The following is a 20,046-nucleotide window of genomic DNA, read 5'->3' on the forward strand; positions in this document are numbered from 1 at the left end:
ATTGATGTGGAAGCAACACTGTCAGTGCAAGGTACAGCAATAGAAAGGACTAATGAAATAATGTTTTTCGTTATTATTATTGATGAACACTTAAAATGGAAATCACATATAGAATATGTCAAATCTAAGGTATCACAAACTGTAGCAGTTTTACACACGGCTAAAGAATCATTGAACAAGAATGCTTTGTTATTGTTATATAATTCATTGATTGTTCCATACCTGACCTATTGCATTGAAATTTGGGGGTGTGCAGCTACACCGATTCCATCTTTCTTTTACAGAAACGTGCAATTCGTGTCGTTTGTGGCTGCAGATACAGAGACCACACTAATCCATTATTTATACAACTAAAAAGTTTAAAATTTATTGAATTGATGGAGTTTAACTGTCTCAAAAGTAATGTTTAACGCCCATCATGAAAGTTTACAAGTTAATATACAAATTTAATTAAAGCATAAAAAAATAAATAAATAAATAAATTTAAAAAAGGGAAAGTGAGTATAAATTAAGAGGAACAGATATTTTCTCCAAAACAAAATATAGAACAAAACAAAAAGAACGATTTTCAACTCAAGGTGTCAGTTTATGGACAATGTCTATCTGTATCTTTAAAAACTTGACAAAAGCTCAATTACTGGAAAAAATAGACAGGCACATGCTGCTTAATTGTGGGAATCCTTTCAGCATTCCCACATATGTTATTGGGATTCTGTCATCTTACTTATTATAGCATTTTATTCTCCTCACTTTTTTGCAGTCAAACTACTCCCACATAATACTTCCGATTTACACCGTTCAAATTTCAACTTGATAAGAAAATTCACGCCTTTCAGGGTATATATCGTCTGACTCCACATTATTTACAGTACTCGCATAATTTAATGTTAAAGATAAACTTTTCTCCATTCATTTTAATGGTACTGACACTGAATTTTTTCTACGTCCCACTTTCGACAGCCACTTCCATACATACACAGACCATCATGACCGGCTTTCTCCAGAAATTGCTTAGTCTAGTAGCTAAATGCAGCTTCACCATGTTTGCTTCGAACTCTGGGTTCCACTAGTTGGCCCAAGTCTCTTTTAAAATACATTGTTTAAGCCGGCAAACTGAGCGCAAGATCCAGTACCGGTAACTTTGCCACCTCTGGCAAAACTTGATCGAATCCTTTACCACCAAAGAGTTTTGTATTCATTCCTCACTATTTACGAAATTACGAGTTAATCTAATGAGATCAGACTGTAATCTCACACAGTTAAAGAACCTCGGCTAGCTAGGTGGCTGCGTAGAGCAAGAATGGAGGCTGAGTTGTGCAATTCTCTTGTTTTTAATGTTTTATTTCACAAGAAACTTCAACTGGAAGTGGCATTAAACAGCTTGAAGCCTCTTTCACCAAGAATTGTTCACAATTTTCCAAACTGCTGCTTTTTGAGATGTGAGTTCACTGCCACCAAACAGCGCTCATATCACAAATTCAAAGCAAAAATGAACAAATTGTCCAAACAACGCGTCGTATTTTGAAAAAATTGTAAATTGGAACCACTGTAAATGGCTTACTACGGAGCCCCTATGGTGACATGGTAGAAAAAAAACAACAACTTTGCGTTCTCTCGCAAAGATTACGAGGTAACACAATCTTTGCGAGAGAACGCAAAGTTGGTTTTTTCGCCTACCATGTCACCTTAGCTGCGCCGTAAACACTTCCTGGTCATCTTCCATGTGACCAAAAGAAACAGATGAGTGTTTGGGGTCGTGAGAAGATTTTTCTTTTTTTTCTCAAAACTTAAACCAGTCTGTCTATTTGATCAGGTGTAATCATTAAATTCACTCTATCTGTCATCCATCCATCCATCCGAATCGAATGGAATCGAGATTGAATCGAATGGAATTGAGGCCGAATCGAATCAAACCGAGATCGAATCGAACTGAGATCGAATCGAACCGAATCGAATCGAGAGTGAATCGAATCGAATCGAACCGAGATCGAACCAAACCGAATCGAGATCGAACTGAGATCGAATCGAATCGAATCGAGATTGAACCGAGACCGAATCGAACCGAATCGAGATCCAATCGAACCGAATCGAACCGAGATTGAATCGAACCGAGGTTGAATCGAACCGAATAGAACCGAGATTGAATCGAACCGAGGTTGAATCGAATCGAATCGAGCCGAGATAGAATCGAATCGGATCGAATCGAGATCGAATCGAACCGAGATCGAATCGAGTCAAGGAATCTCAAAAACATTTATCCCAAATATGCCCAAATAATAAACATCATAAATTCTCTAAATTTATATGGTCTTAAATTTATAGTCCTTTGAGGACCAATGTTCAGGATAGAAAAGACATGTGGAGCACATTAAAAATAGCTGCAACCACAATACAATTCACCCAAACTTAATAAATAAATCAAAAAATAATACAGGCCTCTGTTTGTTTTCATTCCAGCACCCAAGTGAATGGTGGCGTTCCCTTCTTAATGACCGCACCTGTTCCTCATGGACAATCAATGGACTATAAAGCCACTGCGCCACCACGGCCAACTGCCAGATTATTCATTCTTGCTCACTGCCGTGCTGCCAAGTGTCTAGTCTAGCGGTCTCATAGCCTGTTCATAGTTTTTTCACGTGTCTTGAATTATGTCGCCCTTTGTTGTACTTTGCAGTTGTTTGATTTTTAGCTTTGCGTTTTCTCACCTAGACCTGTAGTGGTATCGTTTCGTGTGCATTTTTGCCACGTTATTCTAAGTTGAACTTTCTATTTCGTGTTGTATTATATGAGTTGTGATTCCTTGCCTTTTGCACGCAAGTGTTTTTTGTTAATGACCATTTCTCTCCTTGCCTTTTGCAAGTGTTTTTCGGTTGAGTTGTTTTGTTCTGGTGGTCAGACCGGATTTTCGGTTGGTTTGTTTCCGCGTATCTCTGTGGAATAAATTCTTGATCCTTCCTTTCCTTGGTCTGTGTATTTTGGGATCCACTGTCGCCGGCTACCCCAGCCTCCTTAACAGTATGAAAGTTTACTTTTATTTCTTGGAATCCGACAGGTGCGCTGGCAGCACCAAAAAAAAAAACACCTTTGTGGAGTTGGACCACATTTTGTAAAAGAAAACGACTTTGATGTGAACTCTGTATTTCTTCATGCGTCTGCAAAAATTTTTGATACAAATGAAACAGGACAACTTGGCTTTGACTTTTTATCACATTGGGGAAAAAATAGAGACACAACATTGGTGACCTTGCGTGCACGGAGGGGGGAAAAATCAAACCCCGACTGGAGCAACTTTTTTTTTTTTTTTTTCTCAATTTCAGTCTAGTCACAATACAACAAGTTAACATCTATTTCGTTAAATGTCATTTGACACACTTTTTTTTTTTTCAAATTTAATCCATATTTTCATCTTTCACCGCTTGTACACTTGATTACTAAATACAATACCATACATTGTCAAAGCCACCTCCATGTCCACGATAGTTGAGTGGTTAAAGCAATTTTTTCCCCTACTAAAATTTCTGAAATCGTGATTGTTCGTTTATTTTACATCCATTTGATTAAATGTTATATATTTAACTCATTTCTATATTAATCCAGCTTCGAGTCCACAATGTGAACTCTTACAAGTTACCAGTTTTGCACACAGTACGTTGTGTGGTTGAGAGGTAAAACATTGGCTTTGTGAGCTAATGGTCACTGGTTTGACTCCTGCTAGGAATTTTTTATTTTTTTCCCTAATAAAATTTTTGAAATTGTGATTGTTCAAGTTATTTTACATCCATTTGATTAAATGTTATTTGACTTATTTGTATATTAGCTGATGTTTGCTGATAATCCTTTTATTTATTTTTTCAGTACCAGCACCCAAAGATGTGAAAGAGGAGTATAGGCATTGCTTATAAATTAAATGAATGAAAAAACTTTACTCTCCTAGTAATTTATGGTAGGTGTCTAGTGCTGACTACCAACTGAGAATGGGTGGATGGGTTTGTATTTGTCATTTAAGTACTACTTAATAATTACAAGTAATACTACTACTGTTTCTACTACTACTACTACTATTACTGTTACTATTAATTAATAGTTAATTACTATGTAATTTTCACATAATGTATCCTTCTATTTCCTTCATTAGCATTCAGCTATTAGCATTCAGCTATTAGCATTCAGCTTTCAGCATTCGCACGCAATTTCTCCAGGAATTGCTTAGTCTAGTTATTATATAGAATTGTTATATTGAAAGCGTCTTGACCGCTCGCTGTCATTTACTTTGTGTTGATTATTTTGTTGTTGTTGTTGATTGGGGCAGATAACATAAGTTCAACTTCTTTCTATCCATTTTCATTTCTCTTTTTTTAAGGAATGGAATAAAGTGAATTGAATTGAAAAACTTTTGAGAACCACTTTAGCGCCGTCAACTTTGAATATGTTGTACCTGTGCTTTCGCAGACAGTAGAAGTCGCTGTCATTTTACTAATATACAAAAAAAACCCACTGGGCGGGCGCCATCTTTAGTTTGGTCAAGCGAAGCGAGAAATGACGAAATTGTGCTCTCTCCTCTGATTGGTGGAATTTGTCGACGCAAGGGTCACGTATATTTGGCGCTCTTCCTTCTACAACTGCTCTGGCGCGTTTTTGAAACACTCGTCCTGAGCAATGTTTTTTTCGACTTAAAATATCGACGTTTTAGAACACATACATTTGGGACTTACGTTCGTTCATCCAACGGCGACGCTAGCAGTATGTGCGGACCAATTTTTGTAACTGCGGAACGGCAAAGTTTATTGGAGCGACTTAGCCGTCTTATTTTGCTAGCTTGTCGTTTTCTACGTTCATGCCAGAAACAAATAGATGTCCGCCCTTGACCGTGGACATTTATTTTGCTGTCAACACGGAAACGTAAACGGGAAACGAGGTCTGACGTGTTAGTTGGTTTTGGTAAGTGTTTTGGCAATACTAGTACTTAAGCTTGAGCAAGAACCGCAAGTGTTACTGTCCATGTCGGCAATAATAATTTGTTGTTACTATGTGATTATTTACCTGCAGTATTTCACACTGACGTCTGTGCTTTCCTATGTTGTAACGATGTGAAGCGTGATTATTTCACATACCTGTAGGCTGTAGTTGTCTTTCAGCTGCTTCTGATATGACACTAATATCCAATATTTACAATGGCCATGGACGAGTAACCATACATTTGTCAGTTTGGCATTGTTGATTCTGAATTATTACTGATTTAGTGAGCTGTATGTCTCATTTGACAGTGTCCACTGTCCAGAGACACTGAATGCTGTCAAATTGATTCTCTTGCTAATTGCTTGCTCACAAATGCCATTTGTGCAAACTGACTTGACTTTTTGTCTCAGGTCCCTATAAAGTATGGCTGGTGTTGTGGCAATGGCATCTGTCATAGAGGATTTTGACACACAGGTATTTTCACATTTAAGCACATATTAATAGCTATTACATTGTAAGTGTGTTATGTACTGTATCTGAATAACTACTCCATTGTGTTCGCAGCCTTGCAAGAAATCGAGCAAAGATGGTGGCAGTGCTGTTGTCAAGACAATCACCAGCTACTTCTCTCCTGTGGCCAAAGTTGTGGAGAGACCGTTCTCACCTCCTCGCTCCAATAACATCATGGACTATTTTAGCCGTGGCCCTGTCAAAGTAAAGTCCGGCCCATCAGAACATCCGAAAGAGATTGGTCAGCGGTCTTCAGAAGAGCACACCAACATAGAGGTTGCGGTGAAGCAGCCGTCTCTCAAACGGAGGAAAAAGACAACTAAAGCTGCATGTAAACTTGTGGATCTTGAAACTGTTATTTCAGATGATGAGGAATCAAACTTGGCAACAGGTTCCCAAAGTGACTGTCCCAAAGTCCAGATTAGTGCCGATGCTTCTAACTATAATCGTTCAATAGAGAGCAACACTTGCCAGCCTAATAAACAGGCTCAAAGAGATGAACGTGACACAAGTGCCTCTAAATATGGAAAAGGTGGCCAACCTGAACAAGATGTGTCAAACGATAGCACCTTATCTCCAGTTGTTAATGAAAAGGTGAAACCAGTTAAAACAAATGCTACACGCAATTCCCAAAAAAATAAACAAAAGGAGGAAAATCATTCTAAATCTGAGCAGAAAAGTGCCAAAAGTTCTTGTGCTGTCCACACGAAGGTTGACGTCAATGAGGACTCTGAGTTGAAGAGCAACACGGTCATGATCTCTTTTGAGGATTTTGTCCGCAGTCAGTCCGAGGTCAAGGGTGAAGAAAAGAGGACTGATATTAAGTGTGAAGGAAATAAGATACCTCGAGAGGGTGATAAAATGGACACTCACCAGGTAGACATCTCTAAATCTAATGAAAATGTAGCATCTACAGAGGTCTCTGTCCAAGTCTCACCTCGAACTCTTACCATTCAGGCTCAAATGCACCCCATCTCACCAAAACAGGAATCAGGAAAACCTGAGGTAAGCGGAGCATCGCTACTGAACAGGAGAAAGGGTGTGAGAACTCTTGCAAAGGAAGCGTCTCCTCCTCACACGGTGCCTGTAATAGCCAAACGGAAATCCAATGTTGTTCTTGAAGAGGAGGATCTTGACCTGACTGTGCTTGAGAGTGAATCTACCCCCAAGTGCTCTGATGTCGAGAGAAGACAGTTCATGGCGGCCTTCAAACAACCCAGCCTGGATGGGTCCAAGGCAAAGCTGGGCAAGAACCAGGCCAAGCAAATTCAACCTGTAGAGAAAGATATAGAGGAAAACGACTGTCAGGAAAACAAAATGGTTACAAAAACAAAACCACAAAGGAAATGTAGGAAAGCAGCAGAGAAAGTCACAGCCTCATCAGAGGAAACCTTACCTGCTAAATCTGCTGACATCCAAAATGAGCCAAACGCTTCCATAAACCCCTCTATTCCGGGAGTGAGGAGGTCTCGAAGAGAGGCTGTTGCTAGGCAAGCCCCTAACACTTCAGAAAAAATTCCTGTTAGGAAACAGGATAGATTGAAGGATTCTTCAGAGACCTCTGTTAAGTTATCATCCCGTAAAATACGTAAGTTCAAGCATGGAGTCTACGTAGCAGAGATGGTCTCCCCACCTGATGCTAAAGAAAGTCCAATCAGGTAACACATGAATAGTGTTAGCATTTAGTACTGATGAACGTCTAATAATCCACATGATGACTCCTTGAATCCTTATGATTGGTCATTGATTCATAAATATGTTCCATCAGGATAAAATTCAGGAGAGTTCATCAGAATGTACCTGGAGGTGGCAAAAATCCTTCTTTGGACTGTAACGTGAGTAAGATATTTGCCATATAATTGGTAATAATTCAGCTACGTTGAATAAATTAAATGATGCGAAAAAGATGTGTGCCCGTGCTCTTTTGTTTGTTTCAAGGTATCCGATAACTCCAAAAAACAGAAGAAGGCAAAAAAACTGGTGGCGAAAGCTAAAGCCATTCAACAGATAAAGAAAGATGCTGTTGAGAATAAGAGTACCGTAAGACGTTCAACAAGGACTGAGGCTTGCATCGCAAAGCGCTATTGTGAAGATGAGGTACGATTTATCATTCATGAGGTCAAAATACACAGCCATTCATCTTTTATTATGTATTTTAAAAGTTTGCCAAAGCCAAATAACTCATTCCATATATTAAGAAACAAGATGAAATCATGAGTCATATCGTTGTGTTGGTTTGCTCCACTAGTTTCCCTATGCATGTAGATGAATTGAGGACTCAAAATTGTTCATTGGTGTCACACAAAGGATGAAATTTACATTGATAAGCTCTATTATATTTAACTTGGAGCTTGATTTCAGAATGTTGTCATCGCCTTGGAGGATGACCAGGCTGCTTCACCGCAGAAGGGACCACAAAAATGTACAACTAAGACCTCTCTACGCAATCTAAATGACGTGCTGGGCAAAGCCACCAAAGCTGCCCCAGGTAGTGTTTCCACTTTCAGTAGCATTTAATGTCCATCAATTTGCTATAAGTCCCTGTATGGATCTGTATTGTGTTTCAAAAAGCCTCCAAGGGTGCCTTGACGGTGGGCCAGGAGAAGAACACTCGGAAGGCATCTTCTGTGATTTCCATCTTTGATGAGAGCAGCCACGAGGGCTCTGAAAACTCCCAAGATGATGAGCAGTTCAGGGCTCGCCGAGATTTCCTCAAGAGTGGCCTGCCTGAGTCCTTCAGGAAGCAGATGGCCAAGGCTGCTGTCACCAAAGAGACATACACACTTTCCTGTGCCTCTTTCCAACCAGTTGTACACATGATGCAAATATCAAATGGTATAGTCAACTTCTTCATTTTTTTTTTTGTGTCCAATACGCTTGTTGATGTGTTCTGTCAACTTAAGCCGTACTTTGTATGTACTTTAACAGATTGCCCTTTATGGCGTCTACCCTGGCCCAAGTCTCCTCAACTGTGCCATCTCAATGAGCTTTGCATACAAGTGTCTGACCCTAATCCACCTCTAAATATCTCCTTGGGTGTGAAGACAAAACCAGAACGTGGAGTGTTTCGTGAACGAGTAAGTTAAACATGCATACAAACAGTCTATTTTTTGTTTTATATCTTTGTAAAGATTTCTGCTCACTTGTTGCCATTACAAAATTCTAACAAATTTAAAAGAAAAAGAGACCTGCCCATTGTGGCTGTTCAACTCCTATTGTAGTAAATTGTGTTTTTTTTTCCCACCACTCCAGGGTTCTGGCTGGAGGCTTGAGATGTCTGAAAAAGTTCGTCAGCTTCTGATAGCGGAGGTCAGCACCTCAAACGCTCTATTCCCCGCTAAGACGTTCTTGCCTCGCTTCTTGGCCAGACGTGCTGATCACCAACAAAACTCAGGTAAGTCGGGCACGTAGACAGTTGACGCACATGACACCAAAACAATCATAGAGTGGAAGTTATTTAAAAATCTAGAACTAACAAAAATACAAATTGTATAATGACCTAAATAAATACAGGTCATGTTTGAATACAATAAAACCATGATGTTTTACTTACCTCACACAGAGGCTAAAAGCACTTGGTCGTCACCTGAGGCAGTAGGAGGAAAGAGGAAGAGGATGGATGACAAGGTGGCCCAAGCAGCTAAGAAACAGCGAGCTGCCGCTCATGAAGAAAACATTTGCACCCTGGAACCAGAGCCGTCAAAGAGGGTAGGCCGCACAAGACGAGCCCAGAGAGCCAGACTGGATAAGGCAAAGGACAAGCCTTCGTCTGGAACAGATGATGCTGTAATTGTGCTTGATGACGTGTGCGAGGACACTGAGAAGAAAGGCAAGTTATTATGATTGTCCTCCAATCCGCACATAATTTCACCTGTCAAATTGATAAGCTTTCTCATCCTCAGTTGGCCCTCTTTTGTTGATTAATCTCCACACAGTTTGTCTGAATGTCAATGTCTATTGTAAACCAGAATGAAACAAAAGGGTAACTGTCTGTTGTGTTTTCCCACAGTTGAGGCAAAAGAGGATGTGTTATGGACAGAAAAATATCAGCCGCAGCACTCCAGGGACGTCATTGGCAACAAGTCCTCAGTGCAGAGGCTGCACAGGTAAGCACCAAAATGGCTTTTTTTGTTGTTTTTCTGTTGAAATAACAATCTTACTTATTCACTGTTTTTATTTATTTATTTATTTTTGTGCAGTTGGCTGAAGGAATGGAAGCACCACGCAGACAGGGAAGAGAGGAATAAGCAGAAAGAAAAGAAACAAGAGGAAGGCAGAAATGGTGTGTCAATTAAAACAATTTTGTTCTTTTTTTTCCATTTGTGAAATCTACTTTTAGTTGACTGAAATATCTGAATATTTGTTTCAGATTCTGACTGGGACAGTGGCGATGAGGACCCCCTGTTTGCAGAGGACTCATTGTGCAGCACAGTCCTAATTACAGGACCCGCAGGAATAGGAAAGACTGCCTCAGTCTATGCCTGTGCTCAGGAGTTGGGATTTAAGGTGACGATAGATGAAACATGATTCATTGATTACACACCAGTTAACCTGTCCTGTGGGTGCCCGTGGACCTCCGTGTTACATGTTTGTTTACTTGTATGTCCCTCCTGCTGTTCCAAGGTGTTTGAGGTGAACGCTTCATCTCAACGGAGTGGCCGTCTGATTCTGTCCCAGCTAAAGGAGGCCACTCAGTCGCATCAGGTGGACAGTCAAGGAGTCAATGCAAACAAGCCCGCATTCTTTAACAGCTACAACACAAGCAGTGGCACTGGCAAGCTTGGATCCTCTCCAAGTACGAACAAACAAGACAGACCCTGCTGGAAAAGTCTGTTTTATATTGGTTGTCTGTGGAATCCTTAATGCCGATGTCAGACTACACGAAAACAGCCCGATTTTAGCCCGACCGACGTGTCGCGGACGAACGGGGCATGTCGTAAACGATTTTGGGTTGTCTTTACGTAGCGGCGCCCGTGTAGTGTGACACGTTCAACGACTGGTCGCCTGTTGTCCGGGACGGTTCACGACCATCACGACGAAAGTCTAGCATGTTAGCATTTTTGCTCGTCTTGACGCATAATGTGACATACCTACGTCGTCGTCCGTTTGGTTCCACAGCATTGACCAATAGCGAGAGGGAGCGAAACGTCAATCACACACTGAACAGCACTTTATAGCTCTTTTTATTTATGTATACATTTGTTTTATTTATTCGTTTATGTATTTATTTATTTATCCCCTGCATATTTCATGTGATGCGGCCAGACAGGTGCATCTCGAGGGGGGAGTGCCCCGCTGCGGCTGCATGGAGCGCGCACGCATCCGTGCAATCCGTCAGGCAACGGCGGCGTGAATAGAGGACCAAAATATATATATATATTGTGACTGTTGTTCTAATAATTTCAGAGATTTGGGCACATATTTAGTGAGGATCGATCACATTTTCATATAGTCGGGCCAGGCCTCGCCGCCTTAACTGTCACCCGCTCTCACTTGAAAGTCCCCCCCGCCCTCGGAGTGAGTGGCGTACTATCCAATGCACCGTACTAAAACAAGTCAAATATGAATAAATGAAGCAGTAAAAAATACTCAAACAATATAATATTTCAGTGTTTGATAAAATAATAAAACAAGATGTCATCCCGCAAATTAATTAACAAAATCTGCTATATTACCCCGGCGCATATAGGCATAAATAAATTAAAATACAGTGTTGGCTACTAAATCATATTTTAAACACTATTGCGGAGCAGGGAGCGCAAGCAGTGCGCTCACATCACACTTGTCCCATGCGTGCTCCATTCACGCAAACACTCCCTGTCCTTGCCTCTTTTTTTAGGGCCCGAGCAGCGACTGCTGCGAGGTCCCTATTGTTCCTGAAGGAATTCTTCTTCTTTTTCTTTATTATTCTTTTTTTTTTTTTTTTTTTTGTCCACCTCCCCGACAAACAGTGACCGACGCGTCTTTCTTGGCAAGGCAACACGCGATGATCGGCTGGTGTCTTGTCGCGTTCAGACTTGTAGTGTGACTACACGCCCATCCACGACACGGAGCGAATTTGTCGGGTAATGTGACAGCGCAACTGTCGTGTAAGACAAAAGAATCGCATAGTCTTGAATTTGTCTTGAACGTTACTTATCATGAAAAATTACATTTACTGTAATCCTTAAAGCTATGGTACAAAACACTTAAAAACTGCCACATTGTCATCCAGTTGTGTTCAATCCGCTGACAAGAAAAATAGGAAACTTTAAGTCCATTGTCATTGTTTTGTTAAATGCTTCAAGCTGCAATGAATGTTTTGCTATCCCGAAAATATTAAACTATTAATACTCCATTAAACTACTTAAATATAATATTGAAACCCCCACCACTATTGGTCACATTAATCGAATGAGAGGTCTTAAATTTGGCCTAAAAAAGGTGTACGTTTACATTTGACTTCCTTTAAAGGGATAGTTCGGATTTTTTGACATGAATCTCTATTTTATCTTCACCTCCAGTGATGATCGCACACACTGGAGTTCTGGTCCGGTGTTGGTCGAGAGAAAAATAGTCCAGCAAGTTGGCTGGGGTCACGGAAATAAAGCGTTTTTCTTCTAAAAACAATTTGTGTTCAAAAGAGTGATACATTTGCATCACAATACTCCTTTCTGAAAAAAGTCAGACGCCATTACCGCTGGGCACTACTTTTCTGTTCCTTCGTATCACTGCACGGCGCCCCGCATAGAGCTGATAGACGTGCACTAATCTACAAGTTGTTTGTCTTTTCGAAGGCGCGCGGATCGGCTGTCTGCAGCGCGTCGATCAGCTGTCTACAGGGAGACCCGCATTGATACAAACGAACAGAAAAGTAGTGCCTGGCGGTAATGGCGTCTGACTTTTTTCAGAAAGGAGTATTGTGATGCAAATGTATCACTCTTTTCAACACAAATTGTTTTTAGAAGATAAACGCTTTCTTTCTGTGACCCCAGCCAACTTGCTGGACTATTTTTTTCTCTCGTCCAACACCGGACCAGAACTCGTGTCACAGAACGCTGTCAGGGGTAAGTCAGTGATGAACGCACACACTGGAGGTGAGGATGAAATAGAGATTCATGTCAAAAAATCCAAACTATCACTTTAACCTGCAGATAAAGATACTGGTAAGTCGGCTCCACTCAATTCATTGCTTTATCATCCAGGGAAGCCGAACTCTCCTCGCAGGATTGTCTCATCTCCCAGGAAACCTCCCAACTCTCCAAGAGGCACTAAACAAGGAGGCCTCGCTCCAACATCTTTATCAAACTTCTTCAAAATGAGCCAACCCAGCAACAAGGAACCATCGAGCACTAAGCAGGATGACCAAAAGGGTGAATACTCCAACTGTGTCCTGATTTATACAAACATAAACAAACATTTAACAGTAGTAATTGTTTTCACCTTATAGCCCCTTCCAAGAAGACGATACCAAAGGATACTAGAAAACAAAGAGACACCACAATCAAATCAGCCGTGGCTTCAATGCCTAAGGACAATGAGGAGCAGAGTAAGAGTACAGCCACCTCGCTCATCCTGTTTGAAGAAGTGGATGTTATTTTTGACGAAGATGCTGGCTTTCTTGCTGCCATCAAGACGTTCATGAGCACAACAAAAAGACCAGTCATCCTTACCACCAGTGGTTAGTAGAAGCATGGAGGCCACAATATTAAGTATATCTGGACATTCTAATGGGAGACAAGATGTTTTGTCCGTCTGTTGATTTTGTTTTCACATTTGGTGATTTGCAGATCCTGCATTCAGCACCACGTTTGACGGCGACTTCGAAGAGATCCATTTCAAAACACCCTCTTTGGTGAGTGGCGGCCTCGTTCGGGGTTCATTTACCACATGCTTAAGTTGTGCCTTACGATCGGTTCCGGTCGTAGTTGGACGTGAGCAGCTACTTGCGCCTGTTGTGTCTGGCTGAGGACACGAGGACAGATCAGCAGGATATCAGCACACTGCTCAAAATCAACGGCTGTGACATCAGGCAGAGCCTGTTGCAGCTGCAATGCTGGACTCGAAGCGCAGGGGGGCGCCCCATCGCATCACCCTCAGATTACACAAACCCAAATGGTAAGTGCAGTATTGTTGATCTTATTCATAGATCCAGTCAAGTTACTCAATTAGTGGAACAATTAAACTTAGTATGTGTTATTGATATTAGGAAATGAACTGAAGCAAGAGACTAGTGGTGAAGCAGTGGACGAGCGTGCACTGACTGTAACATCACCTGGACCTCCATGTGAAAGCGGCTGTGCGCAGAGTCGGCTGGGCCTATTGAATATCGAACCTGAGCGAGATGTTTGGGAGCTGCTTCAGGTAAAACACAGACCGATGACATGCAATGCTAGCCACAGACTTGAAACATGACATTTGACTTTACAGCTTTTGAACCAAATAGCAATTTCCTTCAAATCTGATTAGTTTGATAGTAGGGGTGTTCAAATTAAAAACAAAAAAACAAAATCAGTTCGGCAATGTATCGTGTTAATACAGTACGCAATTCTTGAATCGATTCAATATGCGGCCGAATCAATGTTTAAACATCAATTTTTGATGGAAATATTAAACAAACATCTGGGTTAGGGTTAACACTTTGAGCATGGAATAATGTTATATTAATGGAACATTAAGCCTTAATATTTTATTTCACTGCTATTCAAATATGAAACTGCAACCTGTTTGTTAAATTGTGGCTCAGTTATAAGCCTGAAGTTTCAGATAAATACATTTTCATACAAATCTTGCAATGTACATGTATAACTTTACTTATTCGTCTTTTCTAAATTTGAGTAAAAAAATAAAAAATAAATAAAAATGCAACAATCAACTTACAGATTCGTATAGGGATTAATCGGTGTCGAATCGTGACCTATGAATCGTGATCGCCAGGTACTAGGCAACTCACACCCTTATTTGTTAGATACTGTATATTGAAATTATGATATGAAAATTGCTGCAAGACTGCATGCAAACCAAATACATGCTGTTGAAAACAGTGTCTGTGCTGGTGGATTTTACATGAGATTCATAGAGCAATATTTCTTTAAAATAAAAATGTAAAATAATACGTAAAAATAATATCCACTTTTAATAATTTCCCTCCCTAATGTAGCCGTGAGGGGGCACAAGCCAGTGTCTTCTTGTGCCGGTCCCAAGCCCGGATAAATACAGAGGGTTGTGTCAGGAAGGGCATCCGACGTAAAACTTTGGCCAAAACAAACATGCGAATCAAATATATGACTTCTATACCGGATCGGTCGGGGCCCGGGTTAACAACGACCGCCATCAGTGCTGTTGACCTACAGGGTGCCGGTGGAAATTGGACTACTGTTGGTCGAAGAAGGAGAGGAGGAAGGTGTGTTCGTAGGAAGAAAGAGAAGAGGAACGCCACGAGTCTAGGACTTAGAGTAGGGACTTTGAATGTTGGGAGTATGACAGGAAAAGGTAGAGAGCTGGTTGACATGATGCAGAGGAGGAAGGTGGACATACTGTGTGTTCAGGAGACCAGGTGGAAAGGGAGCAAAGCTAGAAGTTTAGGAGCTGGTTTCAAATTGTTTTATCATGGGTTAAATAGGAAAAGAAATGGAGTAGGAATTATCGTGAAGGAGGAGTTTGTTAAGAACGTCCTGGAGGTAAAAAGAGTGTCAGATAGGGTCATGAGCCTGAAGTTAGGAATCGAAGGTGTGATGATCAACGCTGTTAGTGGGTATGCACCCCAGGTAGGATGTGAGCTGAAGGAGTAGGAGAACTTTTGGTTGGAACTTGATGAAATGATGCAGAACATCCCTAGAAGTGAGAGAGTTGTCACTGGTGCAGACTTCAATGGACATGTTGGTGCAGGAAACAGAGGAGATGAGGAGGTGATGGGCAGGTTTGGTATCCAGGAGAGGAACGCAGAAGGACAGTTGGTGGTTGATTTTGCAAAAAGGATGGAAATGGCTGTTGTGAATACTTTCTTCCAGAAGAGGCAGGAACATAGGGTGACCTACAAGAGTGGAGGTAGAAGTACACAGGTAGACTACATCTTGTGTAGACGGTGTAATTTGACGGAGATCAGCGACTGCAAAGTAGTGGTAGGTGAGAGTGTAGCCAGACAGCATAGGATGGTTGTGTGTAGGATGACTCTGGTGGTGAGGAAGACAAAGAGGCCAAGGGCAGAGCCAAGGACGAAATGGTGGAAGCTGAAAAAGGAAGAGTGTTGTATGACTTTCAGAAAGGAGAAAGGCTCTGGGTGGTGAGGATGTGCTCCCAGATGACTGGACAACTACAGCAAATTTGATCAGGCAGACTGGTAGGCCAGTCCTTGGTGTGTCATCTGGAAGGAAAGGAGATAAGGAGACTTGGTGGTGGAATGAGGAGGTGCAGAAGTGGATACAGAGAAAGAGGTTAGCTAAGAAGAAGTGGGACACTGAGAAGACTGAAGAAAGTAGAAAGGAGTACAGGGAAATACAGCGTAAGGTGAAAGTAGAAGTGGCAAAGGCCAAACAAGAGGCTTACGATGACTTGTATGCTAGGTTGGACAGTAAGGAGGGAGAGACTGATCTATACAGGTTGGCAAGGCAAAGAGATAGAGATGGGAAGGATGTGCAGCAGGTTAGGGTAATAAAGGATAGGGATGGAAGAGTGTTGACAGATGCCAGCAGTGTGATGGGAAGATGGAAAGAGTACTTTGAAGAGTTGATGAATGAGGAGAATGAGAGAGAACGAAGAGTAGAAGGGGTGACTGTTGTGGACCAGGAAGTAGCAAAGATTAGTAAGGATGAAGTGAGAAGGGCATTGAAGAGGATGAAGAGTGGAAAGACACTCGGTCCTGATGATATACCTGTGGAGGTATGGAAGTGTCTAGGAGAGGTAGCAGTAGAATTTCTGACTGGGTTGTTCAACAGGATCTTAGATAGTGAGAAAATGCCTGAGGAATGGAGGAGAAGTGTGCTGGTGCCCATTTTTAAGAACAAGGGAGACATGCAGAATTGTGGCAACTACAGAGGAATAAAACTGATGAGCCACACAATGAAACTATGGGAAAGAGAAGTGGAAGCTAGACTGAGGGCAGATGTGAACATTTGTGAGCAGCAGTATGGTTTCATACCAAAAAAAAAAAAGAAGAAGAAGAAAAAAAAAAAAAAGAGTACGACAGATGCAGTATTTGCTTTGTGGATGTTGATTGAAAAGTACAGAGAAGGTCAGAATGAGCTGCATTGTGTCTTTGTTGACCTGGAGAAAGCTTATGACAGGGTGCCCAGAGAGGAACTGTGGTTTTGTATGAGGAAGTCTGGAGTGGCGGAGAAGTATGTTCAAGTGGTGCAGGACATGTATGAGGACTGTAAGACAGTGGTGAGGTGTGCTGTAGGTGTGACAGAGGAGTTCAAAGTGGAGCTGGGACTACATCAGGGATCAGCTCTGAGCCCCTTCTTATTCGCAATGGTAATGGACAGGATGACAGATGAGGTTAGACAGGAATCCCCATGGACTATGATGTTTGCAGATGACATAGTGATCTGTAGTGAGAGCAGGGAACAGGTGGAGGAGAAGCTAGAAGCGTGGAGGTTTGCCCTGGAAAGGAGGGGAATGAAGGTTAGCCGTAGCAAGACGGAGTATCTGTGCGTGAATGAGAAGGACCCAAGTGGAAGAGTGAGGTTACAGGGAGAAGAAACCAAGAAGGTGGAGGAGTATTTAGGGTCAACAGTCCAGAGCAATGGAGAGTGTGGAATAGAAGGGAAGAAGCGTGTGCAGGCAGGCTGGAACGGGTGGAGAAAAGTGTCAGGTGTGATGTGTGATAGAAGAGTTTCAGCTAAAATGAAAGGAAAGGTTTATAAAACTGTGGTGAGACCAGCAATGTTGTTTGGTCTGGAGACAGTGCCACTGAGAAAAAGACAGGAGGCAGAGCTGGAGGTGGCAGAGATGAAGATGCTGAGATTCTCTTTGGGAGTGACCAGGTTGGATAGGATCAGGAATGAGTACATCAGAGGGACAGCACATGTTAGAAGCTTTGGAGATAAAGTCAGAGAGGCTAGACTTAGATGGTTTGGACACGTCCAGAGGAGAGATAGTGACTATATTGGAAGAAGGATGCTGAGTTTTCAAATGCCAGGCAGAAGATCGAGAGGAAGACCAAAGAGGAGGTTTATGGATGTAGTTAAAGAGGACATGAAGGTAGTTGGTGTGAGAGCAGAGGATGCAGAGGACAGAGTTAGATGGAGGCAACTGATTCGCTGTGGCGACCCCTGAAGGGAAAAGCCGAAAGAAGAAGAAGAATAATTTCCCTCCCTCTTTGCTGAGAAAAAATGTCATGTTTTTTGTGTGTGAGTTCCTTTTTGTCCTGATACCAAATAAGCTTTGAAATATTTTTTCCCTCTGACCTTTAACTTGCACAGAAATTATATCAATAAAAAAACCCAAAACAAAACATTTATTTATTTATTTATTTATTCACACATTTATTTAATGTGAAAATAAGTGCTCCCTTTTGCCAAAATATATATGTAAATACCAAAAAGACTCCTTTATACATTTGCATATTGCTTTCACTGTTCAAACAATTAATAGTGTAATTTGGTACCAATTATTAAAATAATAATTTGTAGCAATATGCACTTTAGATAACACATGCATTGAGTAATGACAGTACATTTTTTATTAACAGATTCACACAAATGAGATAGCTTGCTGGGAGTTACTCTTGGAAAGCACTCGACAAGGAGTGAACTTGCTCTACACCAACATGGAGACCCTCTTACCTTTACCACGCTCGCAGTTGATCTCCACCTACAAACCAGAGCCCACCTCTGAGTTTGCACCTGCCTGCCCTCAGTCTGACGCACTGCCTTCTCATGCCAGCCTGCTACACTCATCTGATTGTTCAGACGATGGCAGTCCAATTAAAGTCTCACATAGAATGAAGAAGAACAAGAGGAAACGTTACCTGCCTGACCAGGATGGACTGCACTCAGACTCTGACTCAGAGGAGAGTTTCCCCTCTCTCAGCAAGCAGCAAGAAGGACCTCAGGCCAAAGAGGAACGCACCAAAAGAATAGTTCCAGAAAGGAAACCACTGACTCCCACAGAGCGTCTAAAGAGTGTTCCTGTCTCCAAGTGTCTAGAATCAATAAGTGACTTTTTCAACAATATGTCTGACATAGACTCCCTACTTGTTCATCAGGGGGGTGATCCCCACAGGGGAGCGCTTCACGTCAGTGCAGCTCTGAAGGACGGAATGACTGATGAGTCCAGATATGAGCTGGACACATTGAGCTGGGTGGTGGGTGAGCGCACGCTGGAGATCCAGACTGCGGTGGAGGCGCTGGGCTTCCACAAGTGTCGGACCTCTGTAGCAGAGGCCTGGGGCCGAGCCCGGCGGCTGGAGGGGCAGCTGGCAGAGGACGCTGCGGCAGAGCTCACCCTCCCTGTGGCCTCTCATTGCGATTGTTACAGCTTCACTCAGAGCAGCCTCTGTCCACCGCAGTGAGTCCAACATACAACTGTTCATTTGATTGTCTTCCTCCATGACGAAAATGAGCACATTGTTTATTTCAGGGTTGTGGAGCAGAGGAGAGATGTTATGGAGGGTCTGGTGTGCAGCGGAACATTTGGTACAGTGGCCAGCAGATCTGCAATTGCTGTGGACTACTTGCCAGCCCTGCGTACCATCTGCAGGTCAGAGCAGATTAAGGAGCAAGGCAAGGTGAAACGACGGTGAGCAGGCAGTAGGCCAGGATGCGGTTAAGCACTTGTTTCTTCAGGCAGCCACTTACTTAGGGCTATAAATAAAGGTGTGAAACAGTTTGTTTCGTGCATGCAGTAAGCGTGTCCTCTTCCTCCGTTAGGTTTCTACACTACCTGGACTCCATCCATCTGGGTCTCCATAAGAATACTCTCCAGTACCTTTCCAAAGACTTCCCATAGTCTTCGAGAAGACCCTACATATACTTGTGATGACAGAAACTTTATTTTCACAATTGTTCCAGGTGAAATCAGGCACGGGTATAGTGCAGAATGTGATGTCTGCTGGGGTTTAGAACACCTACTACATTGGTAACTCACATTTATTAACTCACTTAATTGCGTCCAAGTGAAGTCTCAACATGTGCGATTGTGCATCCTCAGACTGAAATAACACAAGAGTGTTCTGGCATCACTTTCTCACATGCAGCGTTGCACTCAGCACATCTTCGGGTGCTTTGAAAGATAGCACTAAATTCATCACATTCATCTGTATTTTTGTACATTTGTGTTTTATACTCAGTCAGTAGCAATTATACGTATATTCTTTACTGTATTTTTTAAGTGTTCCTAATCACATAAGAATTGCTTATTATAGCAAGTGTGTAAGAGTTGAATGTGGAAAAATAGTAAGAAATTTGGGTGTGTATAAATAACTGGCTGGTCTTAATTGCTCTCTTTTAAGTCCTAAATGTCACATTCACATAATCACATTTATGAAATAAATGTTTTTTTTCCTTTCATATATTTGTACACTTACACATTTCGGTTTTGTTCTTAGTAAATAAAGTTTTATTAAAGCTGTACAAAGTGTCCTCACTTCATTCAAGCTGT

The 20,046-nt window shown here is 41.7% G+C and overlaps 1 protein-coding gene across 2 annotated transcripts; it reads left to right on the forward strand.

Moving 5' to 3' along the window:
- The first annotated feature begins 4,572 nt into the window (after positions 1-4,572).
- Positions 4,573-20,022, forward strand: atad5a (ATPase family AAA domain containing 5a). Of its 2 annotated transcripts, XM_077541530.1 has the most exons (23): positions 4,573-4,938; positions 5,367-5,430; positions 5,521-6,342; positions 6,424-7,124; positions 7,235-7,301; positions 7,405-7,563; positions 7,828-7,954; positions 8,038-8,301; positions 8,395-8,543; positions 8,719-8,860; positions 9,029-9,295; positions 9,476-9,572; positions 9,666-9,748; positions 9,836-9,972; positions 10,090-10,261; positions 12,651-12,818; positions 12,896-13,126; positions 13,236-13,300; positions 13,374-13,563; positions 13,655-13,809; positions 18,137-18,954; positions 19,027-19,185; positions 19,317-20,022. In XM_077541530.1, exons 2-23 carry the CDS (start codon positions 5,380-5,382, stop codon positions 19,393-19,395), a joined length of 5,103 nt encoding a protein of 1,700 aa, XP_077397656.1. In that variant the 5' UTR covers positions 4,573-4,938; positions 5,367-5,379; the 3' UTR covers positions 19,396-20,022. The 2 variants fall into 2 exon arrangements, with proteins under 2 accessions (XP_077397656.1, XP_077397649.1); XM_077541523.1 differs by having other exon boundaries at positions 5,521-7,124.
- Positions 20,023-20,046: the final 24 nt, after the last annotated feature.

Source organism: Festucalex cinctus, chromosome 1 (genome assembly GCF_051991245.1).
Source record: "Festucalex cinctus isolate MCC-2025b chromosome 1, RoL_Fcin_1.0, whole genome shotgun sequence".
Lineage (NCBI taxonomy): Eukaryota > Metazoa > Chordata > Actinopteri > Syngnathiformes > Syngnathidae > Festucalex > Festucalex cinctus.

Excerpts from the sequence above, each read along its gene's own strand:
- atad5a (XM_077541523.1), top strand. The coding sequence starts at position 5,380 with ATGGCTGGTGTTGTGGCAATGGCATCTGTCATAGAGGATTTTGACACA. Across the intron at positions 5,431-5,520 it reads TAGAGGATTTTGACACACAG|CCTTGCAAGAAATCGAGCAA; the intron begins GTATTTTCACAT and ends TTGTGTTCGCAG. Across the intron at positions 7,955-8,037 it reads AGCCACCAAAGCTGCCCCAG|CCTCCAAGGGTGCCTTGACG; the intron begins GTAGTGTTTCCA and ends TGTTTCAAAAAG.